At 41.2% G+C, this 27525-nt stretch overlaps 1 protein-coding gene across 11 annotated transcripts in view; it reads right to left on the bottom strand.

The window, feature by feature from the left end:
• The window catches only part of CPEB3 (cytoplasmic polyadenylation element binding protein 3), a 249785-nt gene that overhangs the window by 166151 nt on the left and 56109 nt on the right, over positions 1-27525 (bottom strand). The window contains exon 3 of one of the 11 annotated variants that reach the window (XM_063629959.1): positions 14417-14425. The exons of the other annotated variants lie outside the window; for them this stretch is intronic. Coding sequence (XP_063486029.1) covers positions 14417-14425 — 9 coding nt within the window. The remainder of the gene's footprint in view (positions 1-14416; positions 14426-27525) is intronic. 11 annotated transcript variants of the gene reach the window in all.

The raw sequence follows: 27525 nt of genomic DNA, 5'->3' as shown, positions 1-27525 counted from the left end.
TAAGGAAGTTGGGCAATGTGTCTGGCCTCCCTTTTCTGAAAGCCCTTTTTTTTTTCTTTCTTTTTTTTTTTTTAAGGCAGAGTCTCACTCTGTTGCCCAGGCTGGAGTGCAGTTCGGGGATCTCAGCTCATTGCAACCTCCACCTCCCAGGTTAAAGCCATTCTCATGCCTCAGCCTCCCAAGTAGCTGAGACCACAGGTGCACACCATCATGCCTGGCTAATTTTTTGTATTTTCAGTAGAGACGGGGTTTCACCATGTTGGCCAGGCTGGTCTCGAATTCCTGACCCCAAATGATTCACCTGCCTCAGCCTCCTAAAGTGCTGAGATTACAGGGCAGGAGCCACTGCCAGCCTGACAGCTTTTTTTGACTCCTCCTTTGTTTGTTCTCCCATAATTCCTAGCATATGGCTCTGTCATTGCATTTACCTCATTATATAATCATCATCTATTAACTAGATCACTAGCTTCTTGTAGTCAGAGACTATGCCTCACTTAATCTTTTTATCTTTAATTCTTGGCATATTAAAGTTCCCAATAAACATGTGGAGTAAATGAAGAAAGAGTGAAACAGCCCTGAGCATACTTGGAAAAATTTTGTTAGCACTAACGTTTGACAGTAATAAAGCTGTTATTTAAAAAAAAATCCTGTGATGTAGACATTTTGGAAATTCTGACTGAACCATCTTAATTTACTGCATTTTAGGCCAGGCACAATGGCTCACGCCTATAATCCCAGCATTCTGGGAGGCTGATGCAGGCGGATCACCTGAGGTCAGGAATTTGAGACCAGCCTGGCCAACATGGTGAAACTCCATCTCTACCAAAAATACAAAAATTAGCTGGGCGTGGTGGCACATGCCTGTAATCCCACCTACTTGGGAGGCTGAGGCATGAGAATTGCTTGAACCCAGGAGGGAGAGGTTGCAATGAGCCAAGATCGCGCCATTGCACTCCAGCCTGGGCAACAAGAGCAAGAAACTCTGTCTCAAAAACCAAAAAAAAAACAAAAAAAAAAGACTTTTTAGAGGCAGAAACAATAAGCAAGAAGACTGGTAGTATGATTATCTTCCTTCAATGAGACCATCAGGTATATACAACATTCCAAATGCAAGGACTCAAAAGTGGAATTTCAGCGGCTCACGCTTGTAATCCCAGCACTGTGGGAGGCTGAGGCAGGCAGATCACAATATCAGGAGTTCGAAACCAGCCTGACCAACACAGTGAAACCCCATCTCAACTAAAAATACAAAAATTAGCTGGGCGTGGTAGCAGGCACCTGTAATCCCAGCTATTCAGGAGGCTGAGGCAGGAGAATTGCTTGAACCTGGGAGGCGGGGGCTGCAGTGAGCCGAGCCGAGGTCTTGCCACTGCATTCCAGCCTGGGCGACAGAGCTAGGCTCCGTCTCAAAAAACAAGTGGAATTTCAAGGAACAATTTCAGGAAGGAAAAAGGAAAGAGAAGCCAAGAAGAAATGAAAAGGAAAAAGCAGACAGAACTTACTATTTATATAATTATATACCCAAAATAATCAGTCTTTCATTGGGATGACCTGTAGTAGCCAGAATTATAATGCCCTGCTGCTCTGCAGTTAGATAAAAATAAAAAGATTTAAATCACAGCACATTGTAAGCACTCAGATTTCAATAGAATTGAATAAGTTATTTAATCTCCCTGTGTATGAGTTTCCTCATTTGAGAAATGTGGATAACAATAATGCCTACCTTACCTGGATGCTATAAAGATACAAATGAAGGTGGTCATCAACTATGGTATGGAAGCAGAAGGGACCTCAATTCTGTCTTCATGAAGAAGTAATAATGAACCAAAGTAAAATCAGGCTCCCAAGTAGCTGAGACCACAGGTGCACACCATCATGCCTGGCTAATTTTTTGTATTTTCAGTAGAGACGGGGTTTCACCATGTTGGCCAGGCTGGTCTCGAATTCCTGACCCCAAATGATTCACCTGCCTCAGCCTCCTAAAGTGCTGAGATTACAGGCAGCAAACTATGAAACGGTGAAAAAGGAAAGTGGCAAATACATTGCATTCAACTAAGTGGAACTGAATGTATATAAAAAATTAATAGCAATTATTTTGAAATAATGCAGGATAGGAAAGTTGCTGGAAACCAAAAGAAAGGAAGAAAAATATTAAACATACTTTAAGGAGTAATACATAAACTATTGAACAATCTGTAGTCTCTTGGAAAAACTGAGGGTATAATTCAATTCCAATGAATATATGATGACTTTAAAAACTACTCTCCATTTGAATAATGTTATAATTTTGTTGATAACATCTATACTACATAAAAACAATTTCATTTAAAGCTATAAATATGGCCAGGTGTGGTGGCTCACGCCTGTAATCCCAGCACTTTGGGAGGCCAAGGCGGGCGGATCACTTGAGGTCAGGAGTTCGAGACCAGCTTGGCCAAGATGATGAAACCCAGTCTGCATAAAAATACAAAAATTAGCCAGGCGCGGTGGCACATGCCTGTAATCCCACTACTCAGGAGGCTGAGGCAGGAGAATCGCTTGAGCCCGGGACTTATACAAATACAGGCAGAGGTTGCAGTGAGCCGAGATCACATCACTGCACTCCAGCCTGGGCAACCGAGTGAGACTCCATCTCAAAAAATAAATCAATAAATAAAAGCTATAAACATGAAAGCTCAAAGAAAATACCATGAAATATCTTATAAGTGAGAATATATGTAAAATGCTTTTGTCAGCTATAAAGAAAGCACCACATAAAATAAAAACAGTGGTGGTACAATATAAGCATTCAGCCACTTTTAGACAATTTTTGTCTAGAAAATTTGATGAAACAGAATACCTACTGGAAGTGAAGGCTTAGTCTGGTAGATAATTTATCAACTATCCAAGAAAACTCTTACATTGTCTTTGTAAATTATAGATATCTCTGTATATGTGTATTAATAATGGCATGTTAAGGGCCGGGCACGGTGGCTCACGCTTGTAATCCCAGCACTTTGGGAGGCCGAGGCGGGTGGATCACGAGGTCAGGAGATCGAGACCACGGTGAAACCCCGTCTCTACTAAAAATACAAAAAATTAGCCGGGCGTGGTGGCGGGCGCCTGTAGTCCCAGCTACTCGGAGAGGCTGAGGCAGGAGAATGGCCTGAACCCGGGAGGCGGAGCTTGCAGTGAGCCGAGATTGCGCCACTGCACTCCAGCCTGGGCGACAGAGCGAGACTCCAACTCAAAAAAAAAAAAAAAAAAAAATAATGGCATGTTAATGGAAGATCACAGATTTATGCATGAAAGTGAGAAATGAAACAGAAACCACATAGAAACAGAAACTATGACTCGGTACAGATAAACTGTGCCAAATCATGACACGGAACACAAACTATCTAAGCTCAAATTGTTTTAAATAACAGCTCATTCAAACATATATGTTTTTGTTTTTGTTTTTCAGACAGAGTCTCTCTCTGTTGCCCAGGCTGGAGTGCAGTGGCGCGATCTTGGCTCACTGCAACCTCCGCCTCTCAGGTTCAAGCAATTCTCCTGCCTCAGCCTCCCAAGTAGCTGGGATTACAGGAGCCCGCCACCACACCAGGTTAATTTTTGTGTGTGTATTTTTAGTAGAGACCAGGTTTCACTATGTTGGCCAGGCTGGTTTCGAATTCCTGACCTCAAGTGATCTGCCCACCTTAGCCTCCCAAAGTGCTAGGACTACAGGCATGAGCCACCACACCCAGCTCAAACATATATGTTCTAAGACAATAGATCTTTTTCTCTTTTTGAGACGGAATTTCACTTTGTTGCCCAGGCTGGAGTGCAGTGGCACCATCTCAACTCACTGCAACCTCCACCTCCAGGGTTCAAGCAATTCTCCTGCCTCAGCCTTCCAAGAACCTGGGATTACAGGCGCCCGCCACCACTCCCGGTTAATTTTTTATTTTTATTTTTTGTACTTTTGGTAGAGATGGGGTTTCACTATGTTGGCCAGGCTGGTTTTGAACTCCTGACCTCAAGTGATGTGCCCACCTTGGCCTCCCAAAGTGCCAGGATTACAGGCAGGAGCCACCATGCCCAGCTCCAACATATATGTTTTAAGACAATATGTCCTTTTTTTTTTTTTTTTTTTTTGAGATGCAGTTTCACTCTTGTTGCCCAGGCTGGAGTATAGTGGTGCAACTTTGGCTCACTGCAACCTCCACTTCCCGGCTTCAACCAATTCTCCTGCCTCAGCCTCCCAAGTAGCTGGGATTACAGGCACACACCACCACCCAGCTAATTTTTGTGTTTTTAGTAGAGACGGGGTTTCACCATGTTGGCCAGGCTGGTCTCAAACTCCTGACCTCAGGTGATCCACTCACCTCAGTCTCCCAAAGTGCTGGGATTAAAGGTGTGAGCTACCTTGCCCAGCCTAAAACAATGTATCTTCATTGTCCAATATAGTAGCCACTAACCACATGTGGCTATTGAGCACTTGAAATCTCGCTAGAATAAACTGAGATGTGTTGTATTTGTAAAGTACCCACTGGATTTCAAAGACTTAGTACAAAAAAAAGTAAAACATCTCATTAATAATTTTTATATTGATCATGTGTTGAAATAACATTTCATATATAGAGGTTAAATAAAATATATTAGTAAAATTAATTTCAGCCAAGCATGGTGGCTCACACCTATAATCCCAGCACTTTAGGAGGCCAAGGTGAGATGATCACTTAAAGCCCGAAGTTCGAGACCAGCCTGGGCAACGTAGCAAGACCCCATCTCTACAAAAAATAAATAAAATTTTAAAAATTTCACCTGTTTCTTTTTACTTTTCAAATGTGCTACTAGAAAACTTAAAATGATCTATGTAGCTTGCAGTCTATTTCTATTTCTACCAAGCAGAGTTACTGCATGGTAACTCTGCTTAAATGCCTGCATTCCGAAGTTAAGCCTAGTGACTATTTCAGCAACTAGGCCAGTTTATACATTTTACCAATCCCCACCCAAATCTTGTTTACTTCTGCCCTAAAACCACATTATGAGTAACCCCAGGCCCCAAAACCTTATTAAGTACCCTAACTTCTCCCATCCTAAGACACTCCTTCTTCTAAGATACTCCTGAGGCTCTGTCAAGGTAGTGCTTGCTCAGCAAATTTAGGAAACTCAGTTTTATATAATTAACAGATCTCCCTAGTGGTGTTTACATGGGGCTTTAACAAAAGTCAATGAATAAGAATTGTAAAGTGAAATAAGTTGTGTTGGAGAGTCATTAAGTTTAACAAACAGAAACAATGATGGTCGGTTTGAAAAGGGTAATTTATAAATAAGTTGTTCTGTCTAATGATTTAAATTACCGAAATTAAAATCCATACTTGTAACAATCTACCTTATTTCTGTTCCTGGAATGGCAGAATAGGAGAACACAAGATTAACGTAGAAACAACAGGCATAATATATCAATTTCATTGAAGCTTGAATCTTAAGAACAGGCTATAAACATGTCCTACATTTTTAGACTTTGTAGAACCTTACTACTTTTATGATTTGACACTTAACTCCTGACTGGGTCTTTAAAGCAGATTTTAAATGAAACACAAAACAAACATGGCCATCTCCACTACTTTTTCCAACAGTCTCAGGACTCAGTAGAACACTATGTTAAAGCCCAATAACTAGGGTAAATCTCCTAGTCTAGAGCTAATTATAATACGGCAAATTAGTTGAAGTCCACCAAATCTCCCCAGCACAATGCGAATTATACCCTGCCATTTTGACTGCAATTCATGGTCACATTTAAACTCCAGAATTACAGAAATATAAGCCATACTTCTAAAAAGCCAAATTTATCCCCAAAATCACCAAACAGAAAACCATACATATGACTCAACTTTCAACTTTTTACCATTGCACACATATTAAACTCAAGTAACACACAACCATTTTCATTTTCCACCAAATAGTCACCCATCCCACCTGCTATGGACTGAATGTCCCCCAAAATTCATGACTTGAATTTAATCTCCATTGTGGTGATATTAAGAGGTGGGGGGCCTTTTGGGAAGTGATTAAGTCATGAGGGCTCCACCCTCATGCATGGATTAGTGCCTTATAAAAGGGTTAGAGGGAACCAGCTTAGACCCTTTTTGACTTTCCGTCCCTCTGTCATGTGAAGACTCAGCATGCTCTTTGGAGAATGCACCAACAAGGCACTATCTTCGAAGCAGAGAGGAGCCCTCACCAGACATCAAACCCACTGGCAACTTTAATCTTGGACTTCCCAGCCTCCAGAACTGTGAGGAAATAAATTTCTGTTCTTTGTAATTACCCAAACTGTGGTATTTTTGTTATAGCAACACAAATGAACGATACCACTTTTTTTTTTTTTTTTTTTTTTAAGATGAAGTCTCGCTCTGTCCCCCAAGCTGGAGTGCAGTGGAGTGATCTCAACTCACTAGAACCTCCGCCTCCCAGGTTCAAGCGATTCTCCTGCCTCAGTCCCCCAAGTAGCTGGGATTACAGGCATGTGCCACGATATCTGGCCAACTTTTTTTGTATTTTTACTAGAGATGAGGTTTCACCATATTGGCCAAGGTGGTCTCAAACTCCTGACCTCACATGATCCGCCTGCCTTGGCCTCTCAAAGTGCTGGGATTACATGCATGAGCCACTATGCCTGGCTCAAATTTATTTTAACATTTTTTTCAACTTTCCCAGCATTCCCAACATTAGTAAAAGTTTTTTGTTATTTCTTTTTTTTGAGACAGAGACTCACTCTGTCACCCAGCTGGAGTGCAGTGGTGCAATCTTGGCTCACTGCAGCCTCTGCTTCCTGAGTTCAAGTGATTCGCATGCCTCAGCCTCCCAAGTAGCTGAAATTACAGGCATATTGCCACCACACCTGGCTAATTTTTGTATTTTTAGTGGAGGCGGGGTTTTGCCATGTTGGCCAGGTTAGTCTCAAACTCCTGACCTCAAGTGATCCACCCACCTTGGCCACCCAAAGTGCTGGCATCACGGACGTGAGCCACAGTGCCAAGTCAAGATTTTTTTTTTTTTTTTTTGAGACGGAGTCTCACTCTGTTGCCTGGGCTAGAGTGCAGTAGTGCAATCTCAGTTCACTGCAACTTCCACCTCCTGGGTTCAATCGATTCTCCTGCCTCTGCCTCCCAAGTAGCTGGGATTACAGGCGCCCAACACCACGCCCAGTTGGCATAGTGGCATGAGTCACTGCACCTGGCTTTTTTTTTTTTTTTTTTTTTTTTTAGATGGAGTCTCACTCTGTCACCAGGCTGCAGTGCAGTGGCATGATCTTGACTCACTGCAACCTCCACCTCCCAGGTTCAAACGATTCTCCTGCCTCTGCCTTCTGAGTAGCTGCGATTACAGGCGCCCACCACTACACCCAGCTAATTATCTGTATTTTTAGTAGAGATGGGGTTTCACCGTGTTGGCCAGGCTGGTCTTGAACTCCTGACCTCGTCATCTGTCCGCCTCAGCCTCCCAAAGTCATGAGCCATGGCGCCCGGCTTTTCTTTTTTCTTTTTTTTTTGGAGAACGAGTCTCGCTCTGTCACCAGGCTGGAGTGCAGTGGCACGATCTTGGCTTACTGCAACCTCCACCTCCCAAGTTCAAGCGATTCTCCTGCCTCAGCCTCCTGAGTCGGCTGGAACTACAGGCGCGCGCCACCACATGCAGCTAATTTTTGTATTTTTAGCAGAGACAGCGTTTCACCATGTTGGCCAGGATGGTCTCCATCTCCTGACCTCATGATCCACCTGCCTCGGCCTCCCAAAGTGTTGGGATTACAGGCCTGAGCCACCGTGCCCAGCTGATTTTTTTTTTAATAAATGAAGATATCAGATACTCTCCAAATCCTATGAAACCTGAACTAGAATATCAGAATTAAAATCATTTAAAAATATATATATTTTGATGGCTGGGTGCTGTGGCTCACACCTGTAATCCCAGTATTTTGGGAGGCCGAGGAGCACGGATCACAAGGTCAAGAGATCAAGATCATACTGGCCAACATGGTGAAACCCCATCTCTACTAAAAACACAAAAATTAGCTGGGCGTAGTGGTATGCGCCTGTAGTCCGAGCTACTCGGGAGGCTGAGGCAAGAGAATCACTTGAACCTGGGAGGCGTAGGTTGCAGTGAGCCAAGATCATGCCACTGCACTCCAGCCTGGCAACACAGCGAGACTCTGTCTCAAAAAAAAAAAAAAAAAAAAAAAAAAAAAAAAAAAAAAAAAAAACACACACACACACACACGTACAGGCACGGAATAAAAATCCCAACTTGAGAGCCATGCACTAATGACATAAACCACTATGGTGGCATCTAAATAGTAACATATTTAATTGATTTATCAGTATGATGATTCACAATAAATTCTGCAACTTTGACTCCCAGCATGCTTTTCAAATCTCTACCATCAATGAGTACTCAAGAAATCAAATTAAATTCATATTAACAAGCTGGGCGTGGTGGCTCATGCCTGTAATCCCAGCACTTTGGGAGGCCAAGGTGGGTGGATCACCTGAGGTCGGGAGTTCGAGACCAGCATGACCAACATGGAGGAACCCCATCTCTACTAAAAATACAAAAATTAGCTGGGCGTGGTGGTGCATGCCTGTAATCTCAGCTACTTGGGAGGCTGAGGCAGGAGAATCACTTGAACCTGGGAGGCACAGATTGCAGTGAGCCAAGATCGTGCCATTGCACTCCAGCCTGGGCAACAAGCGCAAAACTGCACCTCAAAAAAGAAATAAAAAATAAACAAATTCATTTTAACAACAAACGATCATAAATGACCACTGACAATACAATATTTCAAAATCAAAGAGATCGGGCCTGTAATTCCAGGACTTTGTGAAACTGAGGCAGTAAAACAGCTTGAGCCCAGGAGTTCAAGACCAGCCAGGCCAACATGGCAAAACCCCGTTTCTACAAAAAATACAAAAAATTATCTGCACATGATGGTCCACACCTGTAGTCCTAGCTACTCAGGAGGCTGAGGTGGGAGGATCACCTGATCCCAGGAAGTCAAGGCTTCAGTGAGCTGTGATTACACACCAGTACGCTGCAGCCTGGGTAAAAGAGTGAGACCCTATCTCAAAAAACAAGGCCGGGCACAGTGGCTCACACCTGTAATCCCAGCACTTTGGGAGGCCGAGGTGGGCAGATCACGAGGTCAGGAGTTTGAGACCAGCCTGACCAACATGGTGAAACCTCATCTCTACTAAAAATACAAAAATTAGCCCAGAGTGGTGGCACACACCTGTAATCCCAGCTACTTGGGAAGCTAAGGCAGGAGAATCGCTTGAACCCGGGAGGTGGAGGTTGCAGTGAGCTGAGATCGTGCCACTGCACTCCAGCCTGGGCGAAAGAGCAAGACTCCATCTCAAAAACAAACACCAAAAACAAAATCAAAGAGAAATTTTGACTTTTAGATCACTGATACGACTTTGCCATTACATGGCCAGCTGAAAATGTCTCCTACTCAAATCTTACAGGATGCATGGATATATGTGCATATGTGTATGCCTAGGTATATAAAAAATTGAGACCTGGGTCTGTGTTTTAATGAAAACCATTACAAGCATAGACCCTGTTCTTCAGCCTACCCACAAGTGAACTAACTACCCACAGTAGGCCAACATACACTGTCAAACAAAGACCTTTTGTGAATCCTATAGAGTAAGAACAATAGAGATTGTCATAGGGTGTTCTATAGCATGAAGAGATGCTCTCATTCACTCCAGGGCCTTACCTCACAGCAGTTCCACTTCCCCACCTTTTCTTTTTTTTTTTTCTTTTCAGACAGGGTCTCAATCTGCCACCCAGGCTGGAGTGCAGTGGTGTGATCACAGCTTGCTGCAGCCTCGACTTCCTAAGGCTCAGGTGAACATAGACCTATAGTGCATAACTTTTCTATATAGTTTATCTTTTTACGATACTGACTACTGTAAAAAGCCATCAGTCCAGATTATAAATAATATGTGCAATGCAAATTATGTTGAACATACTTTCTTTGATGGTTTAGAACAAACATGAAGTGTCTTCGGGGCATCATGAATATTATGATCATGGCCCAAGAGATTAAAAGATTCGGTTTTGAACTTGCTTATGACACCCCTAGAAGAAAATTCTTAATATAAATTCCTAATATCAGCTTGCTTGCCTATGGCTTGCTTGCATAAAACTGGAATATAAAATGGGCAACTGCTTAACTTCTTGGACTGTATAAAATGGCTGCCCTTTTAAATATTTAATTATTGTAACAAAAGCTGAAGCATCCTTTTACCCAGCTTTGTCCTGTTTGCTGAAATCTTCACTGTCTTTCAGTGTCCTTTGATGTCTCAGTATTCAATACATTCTCTATTATTTATGTCCCACTAACAGAATATGTCACCTCAACCCCCTTGTATGCTTCAACCTTCCATTATACCTCACAATGTGAAGGAATAAATTCACTATCAAGAGATTTTTCTGCCTTTAATCCTAACCACAGGCTTTGAATTTTTTACCTTAAGCTATAATTTCCTAAAAGTTGTTTTCTACTTTTCACATATAACGAATCTCAGCCTAAAGCAGAATATCAGATATCCCGTTACATTTTAAAATGAAAACCTTGTGTTATACCTGCATGATTCACCTACCTTAAAATAGCTACTCTGGAATAACATTTCATATTCTAGATCACACCAGAGTTAATAGGTAAAACAGAATCATCTACACTGGCAAATAAGTAGAAAACAGGCAGTAAGCTCTAAAATGTTAACTAAATAATTTTATTACCTTCTGATGAGCTCATATCTTTGAAATGTTGAGAAATTCTAGATCAAAATATGACAAAAGTCAATCTCCAGGCCGGGCATGGTGGCTCAGGCCTGTAATCCCAACACTTTGGGAGGCTGAAGCGGGCAGATCACCTGAGGTCAGGAGTTCGACACCAGCCTGGCCAATGGGGCAAAACCCCATCTCTGCTAAAAATACAAAAATTAGCCAAGTGTGGTGGCGCATGCCTGTCATCCCAGCTACTCCGGAGGCTGAGCCAGAAGTGTTTGAACCCAGGAGGTGGAGGTTGCAGTGAGCGGAGATTGGGCCACTGCACTGCAGACTGGGCGATAGAGATTCCGTCTCAAAAAAAAAAAAAAAAAAAAAGAAAGAAAATCAATCTCCCACCCAGCCCCAAATCTTCTAAAATGTTAAATTTGTAATGCGTATGAAGGTAAAATTTAAAACTTTCCATTCACTAAAAGTTTTAGTTTGTACCACCTGAAGTATTAGCACAATTAGTCTGTCTTTGTTCTGTTTAAAATTAACACAAAGTTTAATTTGGCAAATATTCAAAATAATGTTTCATCAGCATTGTAAAATCATTGAAATTATTTAGATTGTGTTTCTGCAGCATAAGAGCCAATGATTTTTAATTAGATTCAACTATTTTGATAATGCCATTCCATAGATGGCATTAATAGTAAAGCTTTCCCCACCCCACCCCCATCCCACCCAGATAACTTTTTCCCTTTTGAATGAGCACTATGGCAATGAAGTACCTGGTAAACCTACACCATAAACAGTCATGTTAAAAAAAAAAAATCTCCTTCCAAAACAAGTAAACAAGACAGGATCCTTTTGTTTTCATTTACATATACATAGACCATGATGCTTTAGAGCTGGCAAAAGTCTAGTCAATTGTTCTTACCAGGCCTTGATGTTAAACATCTTAAACAAATTGCATTCCGAAATGCTCTTTTGTTAAACTGGCTTTTTACCAATAGAAACAAAGTAACAGATGATGGTTAGGTTTCCATTCTAGCCTGTAAGTAGTAGATAATTGGTTACAAAGCTAAACAAAGACACAAAAAACCCTACATCATCTACAAGTCTAGCATGCTTCTCTGAGTTGAAGGTCTACCAGTGAGATCCAGGAACTAGGGCTCTCACAGATGCCCCACTGCTCCATAAATCACCAACTCCTACTCCTTTCCCCAACTCTACTTTCCACTCCTTTCATTAGGTTACAATAGTAGGAACAGACCTAAGGTCATAACACCACCAAATAAGTGAATGCAGAGAGTAGAAATGTTCCCCTAAAGAGAGGAGGTCACTTGTACAAACAGCAATACCTGACAAGTTAATATTTCTGAGTTATAACTCCTGTACCAGAAATGTAACAACATCTCACTCTTGAATCAAAACTTTCAGGCCAGGCGTGGTGACTCGTGCCTGTAATCCCAGCATTTTGGGAGACCGTGGTGGGTGGATCACTTGAGGTCAGAAGTTCGAGACCACCCTGGACAATATGATGAAATCCCATCTCTACTAAAAATACAAAAAATAGCTGGTAATGGTGGCAGGTGCCTGTAATCCCAGCTACTCAGGAGGCTGAGGCAGGAGAATCTCTTGAGCCTGGGAGGCAAAGCCTGCAGTGAGACGAGACCACGCCAGTGCACTCCAGCCTGGACAACAGAGCAAGACTCCATCTCAAAAAAAAAAAAAAAAAACTTTCAAATTCATTTATTTATTCAAATATATAATAAGCATCTACTACAGCTTAAGCTTTGCTGCTGTGGTCTGAATGTGGTATATCCCCAAAATGCACATGTTGAAATTTACTCCCCATTGTGATAGTATTAAGAGGTGGGGCCTTCGGGGAAGTAATTAAGTCATGGAGGCTCTGCCCTCATTAATGGGGTTAGAGCTTTTATAAGAAAGAGGGGCTTGTAGTCCCAGCTACACAGAAGGCTGAGGCAGGAGGATAGCTTGAGCCCAGGAGTTCAAGTCCAGACTAGGCAGTACAATGAGACCCCATCTCTTAAAAGAGGGAGAGAGAGAGAGACATTGATTGAAGGGTGTGTGTTTGCCCCTTCTGCCATGTGAGGACACAGAAAGAGGCACCATTCATGAAGCAGAGAACGAGCCTTTACCAGACAATGAATCAGCTAGTGTCTTTATCTTGGACTTTCTACCCTCTATAATTGTGAGAAGTATTAAAATTTCTATTATTTATAAATTACCCCATCGAAGACGTTCACTTACCTGACTTTCCAGATTAACCTCTGCATTTTATCTTCCCTATAAAAAATATCCACGGCACATTCAACAGTCTTGACCAATAAGATCATAAATTTCTGTCCACCAGATGAATTGCAAGCTTACCTAGAGATGGTAGAGGTTTGTCTCCAAACCTCTTTTTTTTTTTTTTTTTTAACTTTTGTAGAGATGGGATCTTGCTATGTTGCCCAGGCTGGTCTCGAACTACTGAGTTCAAGCAATCCACCCACCTCAGCCTCCCGAAGTGCTGGGATTACAGGTATGAGCCACTGCACTCAGTTCTAAACCTTTTTAATGTCAGTATTATTGTAATTATGTGACTTAAATATATGCAAACCAATGAAATGAATGCCAAAAAATTATTTGATGAAAAGTAATTTGAATTTGCTAGATTTGAATTTAGAAAAAGCTAGATACAACAGCAATCAGGTTTTATTTATTTAAAAAGTTATCAAAGTTCAGCAGGAATTCTCTCAGCTCTGAAGAGGGAAAAAGAGAAATTTTAAGAGATGTCTATGTTTAAAAATCTTAAAACTTTGCATTGGGTGCCATGTTGTTGGGTGCCATGTAGCAGTGCTTTTACTCTGTATCTGTAATTCTTAACCATTTTTAAGTTATGGACCCCTTTGAAAATTTAATGAATGTTACAGCTCACTTCTCTCCCTGGAAATACAAATGGACACATAAAATGCAGTTCTGATGGCTCCTGTACCCTTTTCCCCACCTCTGCCTCAAAGCTCATCAACCTATGACTCTACACACCCCAAGCTGCAAAGCATTTCTTTACCTTTATACCCATTTAGAAAACTAAGCCTTGTATTAGAACAGCAGAACTAAATTCCATAAGGTCTAATTTCAACTTTGCTAAGATCTTATTAATGATATCTCAGACTGGCTAATATAATAACATCCACTGATTTATCAGTGATTTTATTCAACTTAAATAAAAGGATGGCAGTTTTCATTTCTTTTATTGCGTATAATCCTTCCACATGATTAATTGGTTAGGAATTCCTTATTGTCCTTTGCAATGCCATGCTATAACCCACAAACAACATGACTAATCCACTAACACATACTCTAATTCTCAGGGTACAATTTAGGAAAATCAGACTAGAGTCAGAAAAAGCTCTTGACTTAGAATGGTAGTTGTTCCTTCTCTAAGATGTAGTGTTCTAATAAGTAGTCCACAAAGTAATCTATCCTAATAAGGTTTTCCTTTCCACACATTAAGAATCACACAAAATCATGGGTGGGTAAGAGATGTCAAATCACTTGTTCAAATACACCCAACACACGGCTTTCCTTTCTGAAATTCCTCCACTCTAAAACCCACCTGATTTATGAGTCATGAAAATTCTAATCTGCCACTATTAACCATTTCCACCTCTAAATGATTTTCCCCAGCTGCCTAAACCAAAAACCTGGTAGTCATTCTAGACTCCTCATTCTCCTTTATTTCCTACATGCAAGTAAAGTAATCACCAAGTCCTTCCAGGTGACCTCCTAATTACTTTTTTTTTTTTTTTTTGAGACAGAGTCTCGCTGTCACCCAGGCTGGAGTGCAGTGGCACAATCTCGGATCACTGCAACCTCCGCCTTCTGGGTTCAAGCTATTCTCCTGCCTCAGCCCCTCAAGCAGCTGGCATTACAGGCACCTGCCACCACGCCTGGCTAATTTTTGTAATTTTTTTTTTTTTTTTTTTTTTTTTTTGAGTCAGAGTCTTACTGTCTCGCCCAGGCTGGAGTGCAATGGTGCAATCTCAGCTCACTGCAACCTCCAACTCCCAGATTCAAGCAATTTTCCTGCCTCAGCCTCCTGAGTAGCTTGGATTACAGGCGCCTGCCACCACACCCGGCTAATTTTTGTATTTTTAGTAGAGACGGGGTTTCACCATGTTGGCTAGGTTGGTCTCTTTGGCCAGGTTGGTCTCCAACTCCTGACCTTGTGATCCGCCCAACTTGGCCTCCTATAGTGCTGGCTTAATTTTGTATTTTTAGTAGAGATGGGGTTTCACCATGTTGGCCAAGCTGGTGTCGAATTCCTGACCTCAAGTGTTCCACCCACCATGGCCTCCCAAAGTGCCAGGATTACAGGAGTGAGCCACCGCGCCCATGATTGTTGCTTCAATCTGTCCCTTCCTTTTAATCACTTTAGGTTCTCCCATGTTAACTGGTTTCCTGAGTTTGGTTCCTGACAAAGATATCCTAGAGTAATCATTCTGAAATAAAGATGTGATCACTTCACTCACCAACTTTAAAAAGCCTTACAATAGCTGTTTCTCAGCTTAAAAATCCTTCAATGTTCCTCACTCGAGAAAGCTGAAGACACAGAATGCTAGAATACTCTTTGTGGTCTGGTGGCACCTATCTACTTCTCCAGCCTCATCTCTCTCTTGCCTAACCCCTACCCTAAATCTCTTGCTGTCTCAGCACACCATGTTGTTTCTTGCCTGTACACAAGCTAGTGCCTCTGCTGAAAAAAAAAAAACAACAACAACCCTGGCTGATGCAGCATGGTGGCTCACGCCTGTAATCCCAGCACTTTGGGAGGCTGAGGTGAAAGGATTGCTTAAGCCCAGGAGTTCAAGATCCTGTCTCTAAAAAAATTTAAAAATTAGCTGGGCATGGTGGTATGCGCCTGTAGTCCTAGCTACCAGGAAGGCTAAGGCAGGAGGATCGCTTGAGTCCAGGGGTCTGAGGTTGCAGTGAGCTATGATCATGCCACTGCACTCTGGCCTGAGTGACAGAGCAAGACCACGTGACTTCTAAAAAAAAACACTATATATAACTTTATATATATATAAATTTAAAAAATATATATTTTTATATATTTAATAATTTATATATTATATATAAATTTTAAAAAAATGAACTCTACCCCATTTTCTTTCTTTTTTTTTTTTTATTTTTTGAGGTGTTGTAGTGCTCTGTCGCCAGGCTGGAATGCAACGAAGTGATCTCGGCTCACTGGAACCTCCACCTCCCGGGTTCAAGCGATTCTCCTGCCTTACCCTCCTGAGTAGCTGGGACTACAGGTGTGCGCCACCATGCCCAGCTAATTTTTGTATTTTTAGTAGAGATGGGGTTGCACCATGTTGGGCAGGATGGTCTCAATCTCTTGACCTCATGATCTGCCCACCTCAGCCTCCCAAAGTGCTGGGATTACAGGCATGAGCCACCGTGCCCAGCCTCCTACCCCATTTTCTGATCTGCCTGTCAAACTCTGCCCACTCACCTCCAAATAAAGTATTATGATGCCCAAAGATGTTCATGACAGCATTATGTTCAATATTCAAAAACTGAAAAGAGCTGAGTATGGTAGCACATGCCTATAGTCCTAGCTACTTGAAAGGCTGAGTTGGGAGGATCTCTTGAACCCAGTTGGAGTCCAGCCTGGGCAACAATGCAAGACTCTATCTCAAATGAAACAAAACAAAACAAAACAAAAACAACAAAACAATCTATCTAAATCCCCCAAATATGAAAACATTTTGTATAATGGATTGTTAACATTTTGTTATAATGGATTCCCATAATGGAATATTATGCAATCATCAAAATACTTATAAATTATATAAAATGTTAAAAATATGGCTATAAAACTGTAAATCTGCATAAACAGAATGATCTCCACTATGTAAATTACATTACACAGACACAAAAAAGAAATAATTAACAGAAAATACACCAAAACATTAAGAGTATTTGTATCTGATTAATAAAATTACGGGCAATTGGCCGGGTGCAGTGGCTCACGCCTATAATCCCAGCACTTTAGGAGGCCGAGGCAGGTGGATCACGAGGTCAGGAGTTAGAGACCAGTCTGACCAACATGGTGAAATCCAATCTCTACTGAAAATACAAAAATTAGCCAGGCGTTGTGGCAAGCACCTGTAATCCAAGCTACTCAGGAGACTGAGGCAGGAGAATTGCTTGAACCCAGGAGGCAGAGGTTGCAGGGAGCCGAGATTGCACCAATGCACTCCAGCCTGGGCAACAGAGCGAGGCTCCATCTCAAAAAAAAAAAAAAACCTCCGAAAATATCTTAAACTATTGAAGACTTTCCTAGAGGCTTCCCAACCACACACAAATTTAATCATTCCTTTGTCTGATTCAAGTACAAACTCTTCTTTGTTGCACACAACACTCTCTTGTTTTAGACCTTATCATTCTATATTTTAATACATGTTTGTCAGGGAGTTGTCCCAAAACAGGAAATGTATGGTTCAACTTTAATTCCTACCAGCCTTACACCTGGAAGAAACCAGCTAAATGTTTTAATTACTCACACTGGTAGCTACATGTAAATGACCAATAAATGCCTAATCAGCCATTTGTAAATGTAAATCATCAACACACTCAACAAATATTTACCATGGGCCCAAAATATCCCAGGTACTATCACAGCCCCTGGAGATACTTCAGTGAAAAGGTCCTTGCCCTTGTGGAGCCTACATTCTGGTGTGGAAGAACAAAACAAAATAAACCAGCTCATTACAGAGTGATGAATACTATAAAGACAATGTAGCATAAGAGGAATTAGGGAAGATGTGGGGAAGGAATAGAACATCAAAGGCATATTGAGGGAGGGGCAAGAGAGAGCAGGGCTGACCTGGGCAGAGTGGGGGCTCAGGGAGGAGACCTGCAGGAGGGGCCAGGAGCTGGGAGAAGGGGCCTGTGGGGTGGGGGCCTGGAAAGAGGAGAAGGGATGGAGGGAACAGGGAGGGGGGAGCGAACCCGGATCTCCACCCCCTCCCCCTTCAGAACTGCCGTGCCTCCTGACTGAGCCCCAATTTTGTCAAAATCTGTATATGGTACATGCACAGAAAGGAAGCAGAAATAATACTTTGTTCATCTGAAAAGCAAAGTTGTTGCACAGTATGGGCACTTTGTCCTATTTTTATAAAATGAAAACTAATAGGCCCCTCCTCTAGAGTGTTGTGTGTTTGTGAGATTCCAAAACAAAAGGTCTGGGAGACTGCACTCCCCTCTTGGTTACCTCTGTGGTCTGAGATTGGGAGAGCGGAGGAGAGTTCTTACTTGCAGTTAGGTAATATTCTCTGAGTCTCAAATAGGATAATAATCCCTAATTCACAAGAACGTGTAAGGATTACATAAAATAATTTATGTGGAAAGTGTGATGCCAGTGCTGACATTCTGGTCCCCTATATTTGTGTTAGTAGTATCTGTTTAGAGAAGGACATCAAAATAATACAACACCCAAAAGCTGGAGCACATGGATTATGATTTTGAACACAGGTGCCAAAAGAAACTTAACAATGTAAATCTCATCCCTTTGATCAGGGAATTCTTTAATAGTTATATGGTTAACAAAAATACTACCTAATGCCATCCTTCTTAACTGTTTATCTGACCTCAGGATTCTACTACTGGTTACAACATCTTTATTTACTTTTTTTATTTTTTTGAGATGAAATCTCACTCTGTCGCCCAGGCTGGATACAGTGGGGCAATCTCAGCTCACTGCAACCTCCGCCTCTCGGGTTCAAGCTATTCTCATGCCTCAGCCTCTGAGTAGCTGGGATTACAGACATGCACCACCACACCTGGCTAATTTTTTGTATTTTTAGTAGAGACAGGGTCTCACCATGTTTGCCAGCCTGGTCTCGAACTCCTAACTTCAGGTGATCTGCCCACCTTGGCCTCACAAAGTGCTGAGATTACAGGCGTGAGCCACTGCACGCAGCCTATAATTGCTTTAAACAATGATGCGGCAAAGAGTTGAACAGTCTACCCATAAAATCAAATGCGAACACAGAAACAGATTTATAATAAATGATCCAAACATTATCTCTCAGCCTTTCCTCCATAAACTCATAAACTCATAAACTTTACTGGTTTTCACTATTTTTAATTCTCTGCTTATCTAGGTTATATTTCTCTGGTCCAAAAAAGGAAAATAAATTTTCAACTCCAGATTGCAAAAGAGAGGTGCTTCTAGATACATTTACCTCTTGTCTCCTTTAGTTGCTGCTTATCTGAAACCTAAGAACTAGGACTCCTGGAGTTTGAGTAGGGGGTTCGATTGTCAGATCACTAAGATGTTTCCTCTGAAATATTCCCTCCCATCCCTAATCAGCCCTCAAAAACTCTACCACATCTTTAAGATAGAAAATTATTTGCCTTCTATATCTCTGCTTTCTAATCTCAAAGGCCTGGAATTAATGACTACCTGAATGGGCCTACTATAACTTGTTCTTTGTCAAACAAACCAGAAAATTCCCTCATATATAAATATACGTATATATATATATACGTATATATATATACACATACGTATACACATATATATGTATATATATGTATACACATATACATACGTATACACATATATATACGTATATATATGTATACACATATACATACGTATACACATATATATACGTATATATATGTATACACATATATACGTATATATATGTATACACATATATACGTATATATATGTATACACATATACACATATATATGTGTATATTATATATATACGTATATGTATATATATGAGGGAATTTTCTGGTTTGTTGTATATATATATATATATATATATATATATATATTTTTTTTTTTTTTTTTTTTTTTTTTTTGAGACAATATTTTGCTCTGTCGCCCAGGCTAGAGTGCAGTGGTGCAATCTCGGCTCACTGCAACCTCCACCTCCCAGGTTCAAGCAATTCTTCTGCCTCAGCCTCCTGAGTAGCTGGGATTACAGGTGCATGCCACCACGCCTGGCTAATTTTTGTATTTTTAGTAGAGACAGGGTTTCATCATGTTGGTCAGGCTGGTCTTGAACTCCTGACCTCATGATCTGCCCACCCTGGCCTCCCAAAGTGCTGGGATTACAGGCGTGAGCCACCTCACCCGGCCAATTTTTTAAAAAATATTTTAATTTTTTTAGAGACAGGATCTCACTCTGTCACCTAGGCTGGAATGCAGTGGCACAATCATGGCTCACTATAACCTCAAACTCCTGGGCTCAAGCAATCCTCCTGCCTCAGCCTCCTGAGTAGCTAGAACTACAAGCATATGACATCATGCCCAGCAAATTTAAAAAATTTTTTTTTTTTTTATAGAGACAGGGTCTCACTATGTTGCCCAAGCTGGATTCGAACACCTGGGCTCAAGCAATCCTCCTGCCTCAGCCTCCTGAGTAGCCAGAACTACAAGCATATGACATCATGCCCAGCTAATTTAAAAAAAAAATTTTTTTTTTATAGAGACAAGGTCTCACTATATTGCCCAAGCTGGTTTTGAACACCTGGGCTCAAGCAATCCTCCCACCTTGGCCCCCCAAAGTGCTGCAAATACAGTCTTTGGCAGCCACATCCAGCCTTCTCCTTAATATTTCTAAGTGTTATTGTCAAAATTATCCTCTCATTCTAGTCTGTTCTATTGTTAATAACTCGACATGAGAAGTCAGAAACAAACCAAATCACCATAACAAGATAAATTATCTCCAAAAAAATGAGTTGATCAACGATGAAGAGATAAAGAAAAAGAAAAATCTAACTCTTAAGATATAAGCTAGTGTTCCCATTTATTGGCTGTCATAAACCTTTTATGTCAAAGCAAGAACTCTGCTTACTTCTTGGCATACCAAACCTACACATATGAAGTCACAGGCCAGAACTATGGGGTATCCATAAAGTCTGGGGAACATAATATTTTATATTTTTACAAACTGAAGATGTTCTTTATAATATTATGTACATTCACCTATGTTTCCATATTCTATAGGTATCTTGTATAGAAATACTAGAATGGGCCAGGCACGGTGGCTCACGCCTATAATCCCAACACTTTGGGAGGCCAAGGCGGGGGGATCACCTGAGGTCAGGAGTTCGAGACTAGCCTGACCAACATGGAGAAACCCCATCTCTACTAAAAAAATACAAAATTAGCAGGGCATGGTGGCACATGCCTATAATCCCAGCTACTTGGGAGGCTGAGGCAAGAGAATTGCTTGAACCCAGGAGGCGGAGGTTGCAGTGAGCCGAGATCGCACCATTGCACTCCAGCCTGGGCAATGACAGCGAAACTCCGTCTAAAAAAAAAAAAAAAAGAAAGAAATACTAGAATGGAGAATCTGTCACAAAAATGTTAAATATACCATATGTAAAGATAAAGGACAAAATTATAACTTGGTTTAAATGTTCATTCATTCATTTAATGAATACCTACTAAGTGTCAGACACTTCTAGGCACTGATTTACTTCATGGCATTGACCATTTAATTAGTTGCACTGAGTTACTGCAGACAGGGAGTTACTTGTTTTTGATCTTGACCTTGAAATGAGTTTGAATGCTTGAGGAATGAAGCTATTTGGCCACACAATAGTCCTATGCATACATAATCAGTACACAATGTTTCCTTCCCTTTGTGTGTATTAATTCTATGATCACTTCAAATAATATAAAGGCTGTTTTGTGCCCATTTCTGTTTCTCTCCTCTGAGGCCTGCCAACAAGCATTTATATAATAATATTTATTATTTCTGAGAATTATATAATAGTGCTTCTTAGGAGAGAAAAGTAGGCTTTATTCCAAGATGCTAAGTTACTGTAGTACTTTAATTCACTAGTACTTTCCTATTTCAAGTTCACAAAACGCAAATATTAGAATGGTTTCACATTAAGAAGTTTAAATGCCCAGCACCATAAAGAACACTAAAGAGTGTGAAAACTAAATGCAGTAGAACCGAAGTTTAATAGGTGAAATGCAGCATTTGAACCCTCACAGAAGCAGCTACCACAAGGTATAATGACCAGCTGTGAAGCTGGTTTCTACTGCAAGTACAGCAACCTCCCCAGGAAAGCTTCCTATAAGTTACGGCTATATTATCTCAACTCTCAAGATCAAAACTTGAGGCTCCATCCTGAATTCTAACTCTGACAACCACACTGGCCCCTAAAGAGAGTCAGGCATGGCCTACAGGGAAATGGTGGTAAGGAGATTCAAATTAGACCTTTGATATCTCCAGAACCAACAAAATCAACCCAACCCTTATAGCAGTCAGAAAATTAATAAGAGTTTAAGCATTTCTCCCATCACCAATTAAAATGTTCATGGATCCAGCAAGACCCTTACACTTACATTGGTGAGTCAGCCATAAGCACAAGCAGATAGTCACAGATCTCCACCATTAGTGTGACATAAGTCTATATATACACCCTAGTCTTCAGACCACCACAACTAGCTTTCTAGAATAGGCACTCACCGTAATACACAAAGTGCCTTTTGATGTTCTTCCATGCCTCTTTCTAGCCCCCTCCACTATATGCCATCAGCTAGTGTTTAACTTTGGACTACTGAATATCAACAATATTTCTTCTTTTAAACTCTAATTCTGACTACAATTACAGAAGTTAGGCAGGCATCCAAAAGCCACAACAGTATTCCTCTAACAGTATATAATTTTCAGAACACTTTGTACACATTCTCTCACAAACCAAACCCTGAAGCTAGGTTCCCTCTCCCCTCCCACCTCCTCCTTTTCCCTTCTGTCCACTCACTCTCTCCCACTCCTTCCCTCCATTTTCACAGACTGAGAAAAAGAATCACTGGATAAGTGACTTGACCTCATCACTAGTGACAGAGCCAAGGCTTTAACCAGTGTCTTCCTTATTCCAAGCTTCATGGGTTGTCCCCTACTGTATGCTCCCCTCCATCTAATTCTCTTTCCTCAGTAAAACCCACACAGCTTAATCAAACTTTTCTTTTCTTTTCTTTTTTTTTTTTAAGACAGAGTCTCGCTCTGTCACCCAGGCTGGAGTGCAATGGCGCGATCTCGGCTCACTGCAACCTCCGCCTCCCGGTTTCAAGTGATTCTCCTGCCTCAACTTCCCGAGTAGCTGGGATTACAGGCACCCGCCACCACACCCAGCTAATATTTGTAGTTTTTTAGTAGAGACAGGGTTTCACCATGTTGGCCAGGTTGGTCTCGAACTCCTGACCTCAGGTGATACACCCACCTCGGCCTCCCAAAGTGCTGGGATTATAGGCGTGAGCCACCGTGCCTGAGCAACAAAGCATAATCTTTTGATACCTGCAGATCAAAACACTACAAAAAATCAACTTAGCAATGAAAACCAGTTCCAACTGGACAGCATTACACTTTATACAGCCCTTGAAATACATCAAATTGGGCTGGGCATGGTGGCTCACACCTGTAATCCCAGCACTTTGGAAGGCTGAGGCGGGCGGATCACAAGGTCAGGAGTTCAAGACCAGCCTGGCCAACATAGTGAAACCCCATCTCTACTAAAAATACAAAAAATTAGCCAGGCATGGTGGCAGGCGCCTGTAATCCCAGCTACTCGGGAAGCTGAGGCAGGAGAATCGCTTGAACCCGGGAGGCAGAAGTTGCAGTGAGCAGAGATCGTGCCACTGCATTCCAGTCTGGGTGACAGTGAGAAACTCCATCTCAAAAAAAAAAAAAAAAAAAAAAAAAAAAAATACATCAAATTGGCTAACCAATAGAGAAAGCTATGTAAGTAGAAATTTGTGTCTTTGTCAGAGGATATCTAAATTACATTTCTAAGAGGGTTCTTTTGTACTAACTCACGACGAGGTCATAAAGAGTTTAAACAAAGCTAACCACTTTTCAACATGCAATTTTGAAGTATATAGTTTTATATTAACGTTTCTAGTAGCACAAAAACCTAATATTTCCTAACCAATCCCTCTTTTAAATAGAAAATAGATAATGTGGTTTTGCTGGCATTCATATCAACCATGTCATAACAGGTTATGAAACAGTTTGTGGGGATGAGTGGACCTTAAAGTGGTTTTGCATTGAAACAGTAGTTAAGAAACCAACTAGAGAAGAGTCTTAAATCTAGGTCATACTATCCTTATTCAAAAGCAAGCACAAACAAGACAATTTATATTACCTCCTGAAAAGATGGTCTTAAAAAAAAAAGTGGGGGCCAGATGCGGTGGCTCACACCTCTAATCCCAGCACTTTGGGAGGCCAAGGCTGGCAGATAACTCGAGGTCAGGAGTTCAAAACTAGCCTGGCCAACATGGTGAAACCCCGTCACCCTGTCTCTACTAAAAATACAAAAACTAGTGGGGCATGGTGGTGTACACCTGTAATTCCAGCTACTAGGGAGGTCGAGGAATGAGAATTGCTTGAACAGGGAAGGCAGAGGTTGCAGTGAGCCAAGATCATGCCACTGCACTCCAGCTTGGGCGACAGATTCTGTCTTTTAAAAAAAAAAAAAAAAGAAACGGACAGAACATAAACTACTTGAAAAAAAAAAGGAAAAGGAATACAAACTACTTGAAAAATAATATTTCCTAAAAATTTATTATGAGGAGGCATATTTGTTTTGTTTTTAATATCATCTGTATTCCCATGAATTCATGTAAGAAATTTCTTCCTCAGCTATTGATAACCCACCAGCAAAATTAATACTAAGTTATAATTACCTAGACATGTCATAAAATATAAAACTCCCTGCAATCACCTTTAACTTGGGAATAGAAGGAAAAGGAGAGGGATAGGCAGGGTGCAGTGGCTCATGCCTGTAATCCCAGCACTTTGGGAGGCCAAGGCGGATGGATCATTTGAGGTCAGGAGTTTGAGACCAGCCTGGCCAACATAGTGAAACCCCGTCTCTATTAAAAATACAAAAATCAGCTGGGCATGGTGGCACGTGCCTGTAGTTCCAGCTACTTGGGAGGCTGAGGCAGGAGAATCGCTTGAACCCAGAGGTGGAGGTTGCGGTAAGCTGAGATCATACCACTGTACTCCAGCTTGGGGAACAGAGTGAGACTTTGTCTCAAAAAAAAAAAAAAAAGAGAGGGATAAAGGCAGAGATACAGACAGAAAGCATGGAATAATTTGAATTTTTTTCCAAATTAAATTTGAATCTAGGCAATCTGCTACTAAAGCCTGCTTCTGTGACAAATTATCAACCAGAACCTGAGTAAGTCACTTCCTATTTTGGGATTTTGATTTCATAATATTAAAAAATATATAAAGTAAACAGAAAAAATTATAACCAGTGAATCTTCATGGTGGCATATTTACAGTCACTGTATTTTGTTCTTTCTGCATTTCTACAAATACAAAATTTTTTAAAAACACAACTTCCAGAGTATCTCATAGGGTCAAGTACAGATTCAGTCCAGTTTCTTACATCTACACTGCACTATTAAGTGATGTCCTAGAGGTAGAATAGTCAAGAGAGTAGGAGCCATGGGCTCTGGAGGCAACTTTGCCAATTACTGGCTGTGATCTTAAGCAAACAGTGTAAATGCACTGAACCTCAATTTATTTGTCAATATAACAAGGATAATAGGCCGGGCACAGTGACTCATGCCTGTAATCCCAGCACTTTGGGAGGCCGAGGTGGCAGATCACGAGGTGAAGCGTTCGAGACCAGCCTGACCAACACAGTGAAACCCCTGTCTCTACTAAAAACATAAAAATTAGCTGGGCATGGTAGCGTGCACCTGTAATCCCAGCTACTCACGAGGCTGAAGCAGGAGAATCTCCTGAACTGGGGAGGCAGAGTTTGCAGTGAGCCAAGATCACGCCACTGCATTCCAGTATGGGCGACAGAGCGTGACTCCGTCCCCCCAGAAAACAAAAACAAAACAAAAAAATAAGCAAGGATAACAATAGTCCTCCTATGTCAAAGGAGTTCCTATCTCAAAGGAGTTCCAGTGAGAAACTATATGTAAAGTGCTTGGCACAGGGCCTGGCCCATAGGTAAATGCTGGATCATCACATTACTACAATGGCCAAAGGCTCTGATCATGAAGGTACCATCAGATAGGAAAAAAGAACAAATGGCATTACGCTGAAGTTTGGAGATATTTAGAATGCACTGTATGAAAAATCGGCAATTCACTTTGGTAGGCCAAGGCAGGCAGATCACTTGAGGTCAGGAGTTCAAGACCAGCCTGACTAATAGGGCGAAATTCCATCTCTACTAAAAATACAAAAATTAGCTGGGTGTGGTGGCGGGCACCTGTAATTCCAGCTACTTGGGAAGCTGAGGCAGGAGAATCACTTGAACCCAGGAGGTGGAGGATGCAGTGAGCCAACATCACACACTGCACTCCAGCCTGGGTGACAGGGTAAGACACTGTCTCAAAAAAAAAAAAAAAAATCAGTAATCCATATTATGAAAAGATCATGCAAAGCCTATGGTCACCATTACAATAAGAATAATCATAACCCTACATTTATGGGATACTTTATTATGGGCCAGGCACTGTGCTATGTACTTTATATTTAGTTTCACATTTTAACTCATATGAAGCAAAAAACTAATATTATTCCCATTTTACAGGTGAAGAAATTGAGAACCAGCATGTTTATATAATTTGTTCATGATTACAAAGCCAATAACTTGCAAAGTGGAGATTTAAATACAGGCAATCTGCTGTCAAAGCTTGCTTGTGACAGAAATTATCAACCTGAACCTGGGTAAGTCACCTCACATGTTGGGACTTTGATTTTATCCTCTGTAAAATGAGCATAGTAGTCTAGAATAAGTGCTCTCAAAAGTCCCTCCTAAACTTTTCCTGACAGCAATGCTATTTAAACCCAAATTTACAACATAAAGAAAATATCTCAGCTCTAGTCCTTTTATTAAATTGCTGCATAAGTAATTGTGGGTTTTGCCATTACTTTTTTGCCATAATGGTAAAACCCACAATTACTTATGCACCAAACTAATACATACCTAGGCTTCCTTGACTTATAGAAATATAGAAAGATTCACATATATAATTCCCCCCAGTGGAGTGCCTCTCTGTTCTTGAGCTCTGTTGCTGAGAGGTACATCACCAAGATGCATCAGCCTAATAGAAAACTTCACTAAGTCCCTTTGAATGGAGTCCAAAGAGAATCTTATTTAAAGTGAATTCTACCTGACAGCACCTGCACTACATGGACATTAAGGACACATACAACAAAATTAGCTAGAACTGTAGGACCTGAGTTCAGTCACTCTACCTCTCAGGATCTCAGTTTCCCTATTTATAGAAATGAAGTGACTTTTAGATAAAAGTAATCTCCAAGAAAGCAGCCACCAAAACCCAGGGAAACCAATCAACTTTATTAGAATAAAGAAGTATCATAGTTTGTAAAACAACATTCAAATACAGTGATTGCTAGGCTGGGCATGGTGGCTCATGCCTATAATCCCAGCACTCTGGGAGGCCGAGGCAGGTGGATGACCTGAGGTCAGGAGTTCAAGACCAGCCTGGTCAACATGGTGAAACCCCGCTTCTACTAAAAATATAAAAAATTAGCCGGGCGTGGTGGCAGATGCCTGTAATCCCAGCTACTCGGGAGGCCGAGGCAGGAGAATTGCTTGAAACCGGGAGGCAGAGGTTGCAGTGAGCCGAGATCATGCCACTGCACTCCACCCTGGGCAACAAAAGTGAAACATTGTCACACACAGACACACAAAATACAGTGATTGCTTTTACAATATAAGC

This window comes from Symphalangus syndactylus, chromosome 2 (assembly GCF_028878055.3).
Source record: "Symphalangus syndactylus isolate Jambi chromosome 2, NHGRI_mSymSyn1-v2.1_pri, whole genome shotgun sequence".
In the NCBI taxonomy this organism is placed as follows: domain Eukaryota; kingdom Metazoa; phylum Chordata; class Mammalia; order Primates; family Hylobatidae; genus Symphalangus; species Symphalangus syndactylus.
This window is presented reverse-complemented; position numbering and strand designations above follow the sequence as displayed.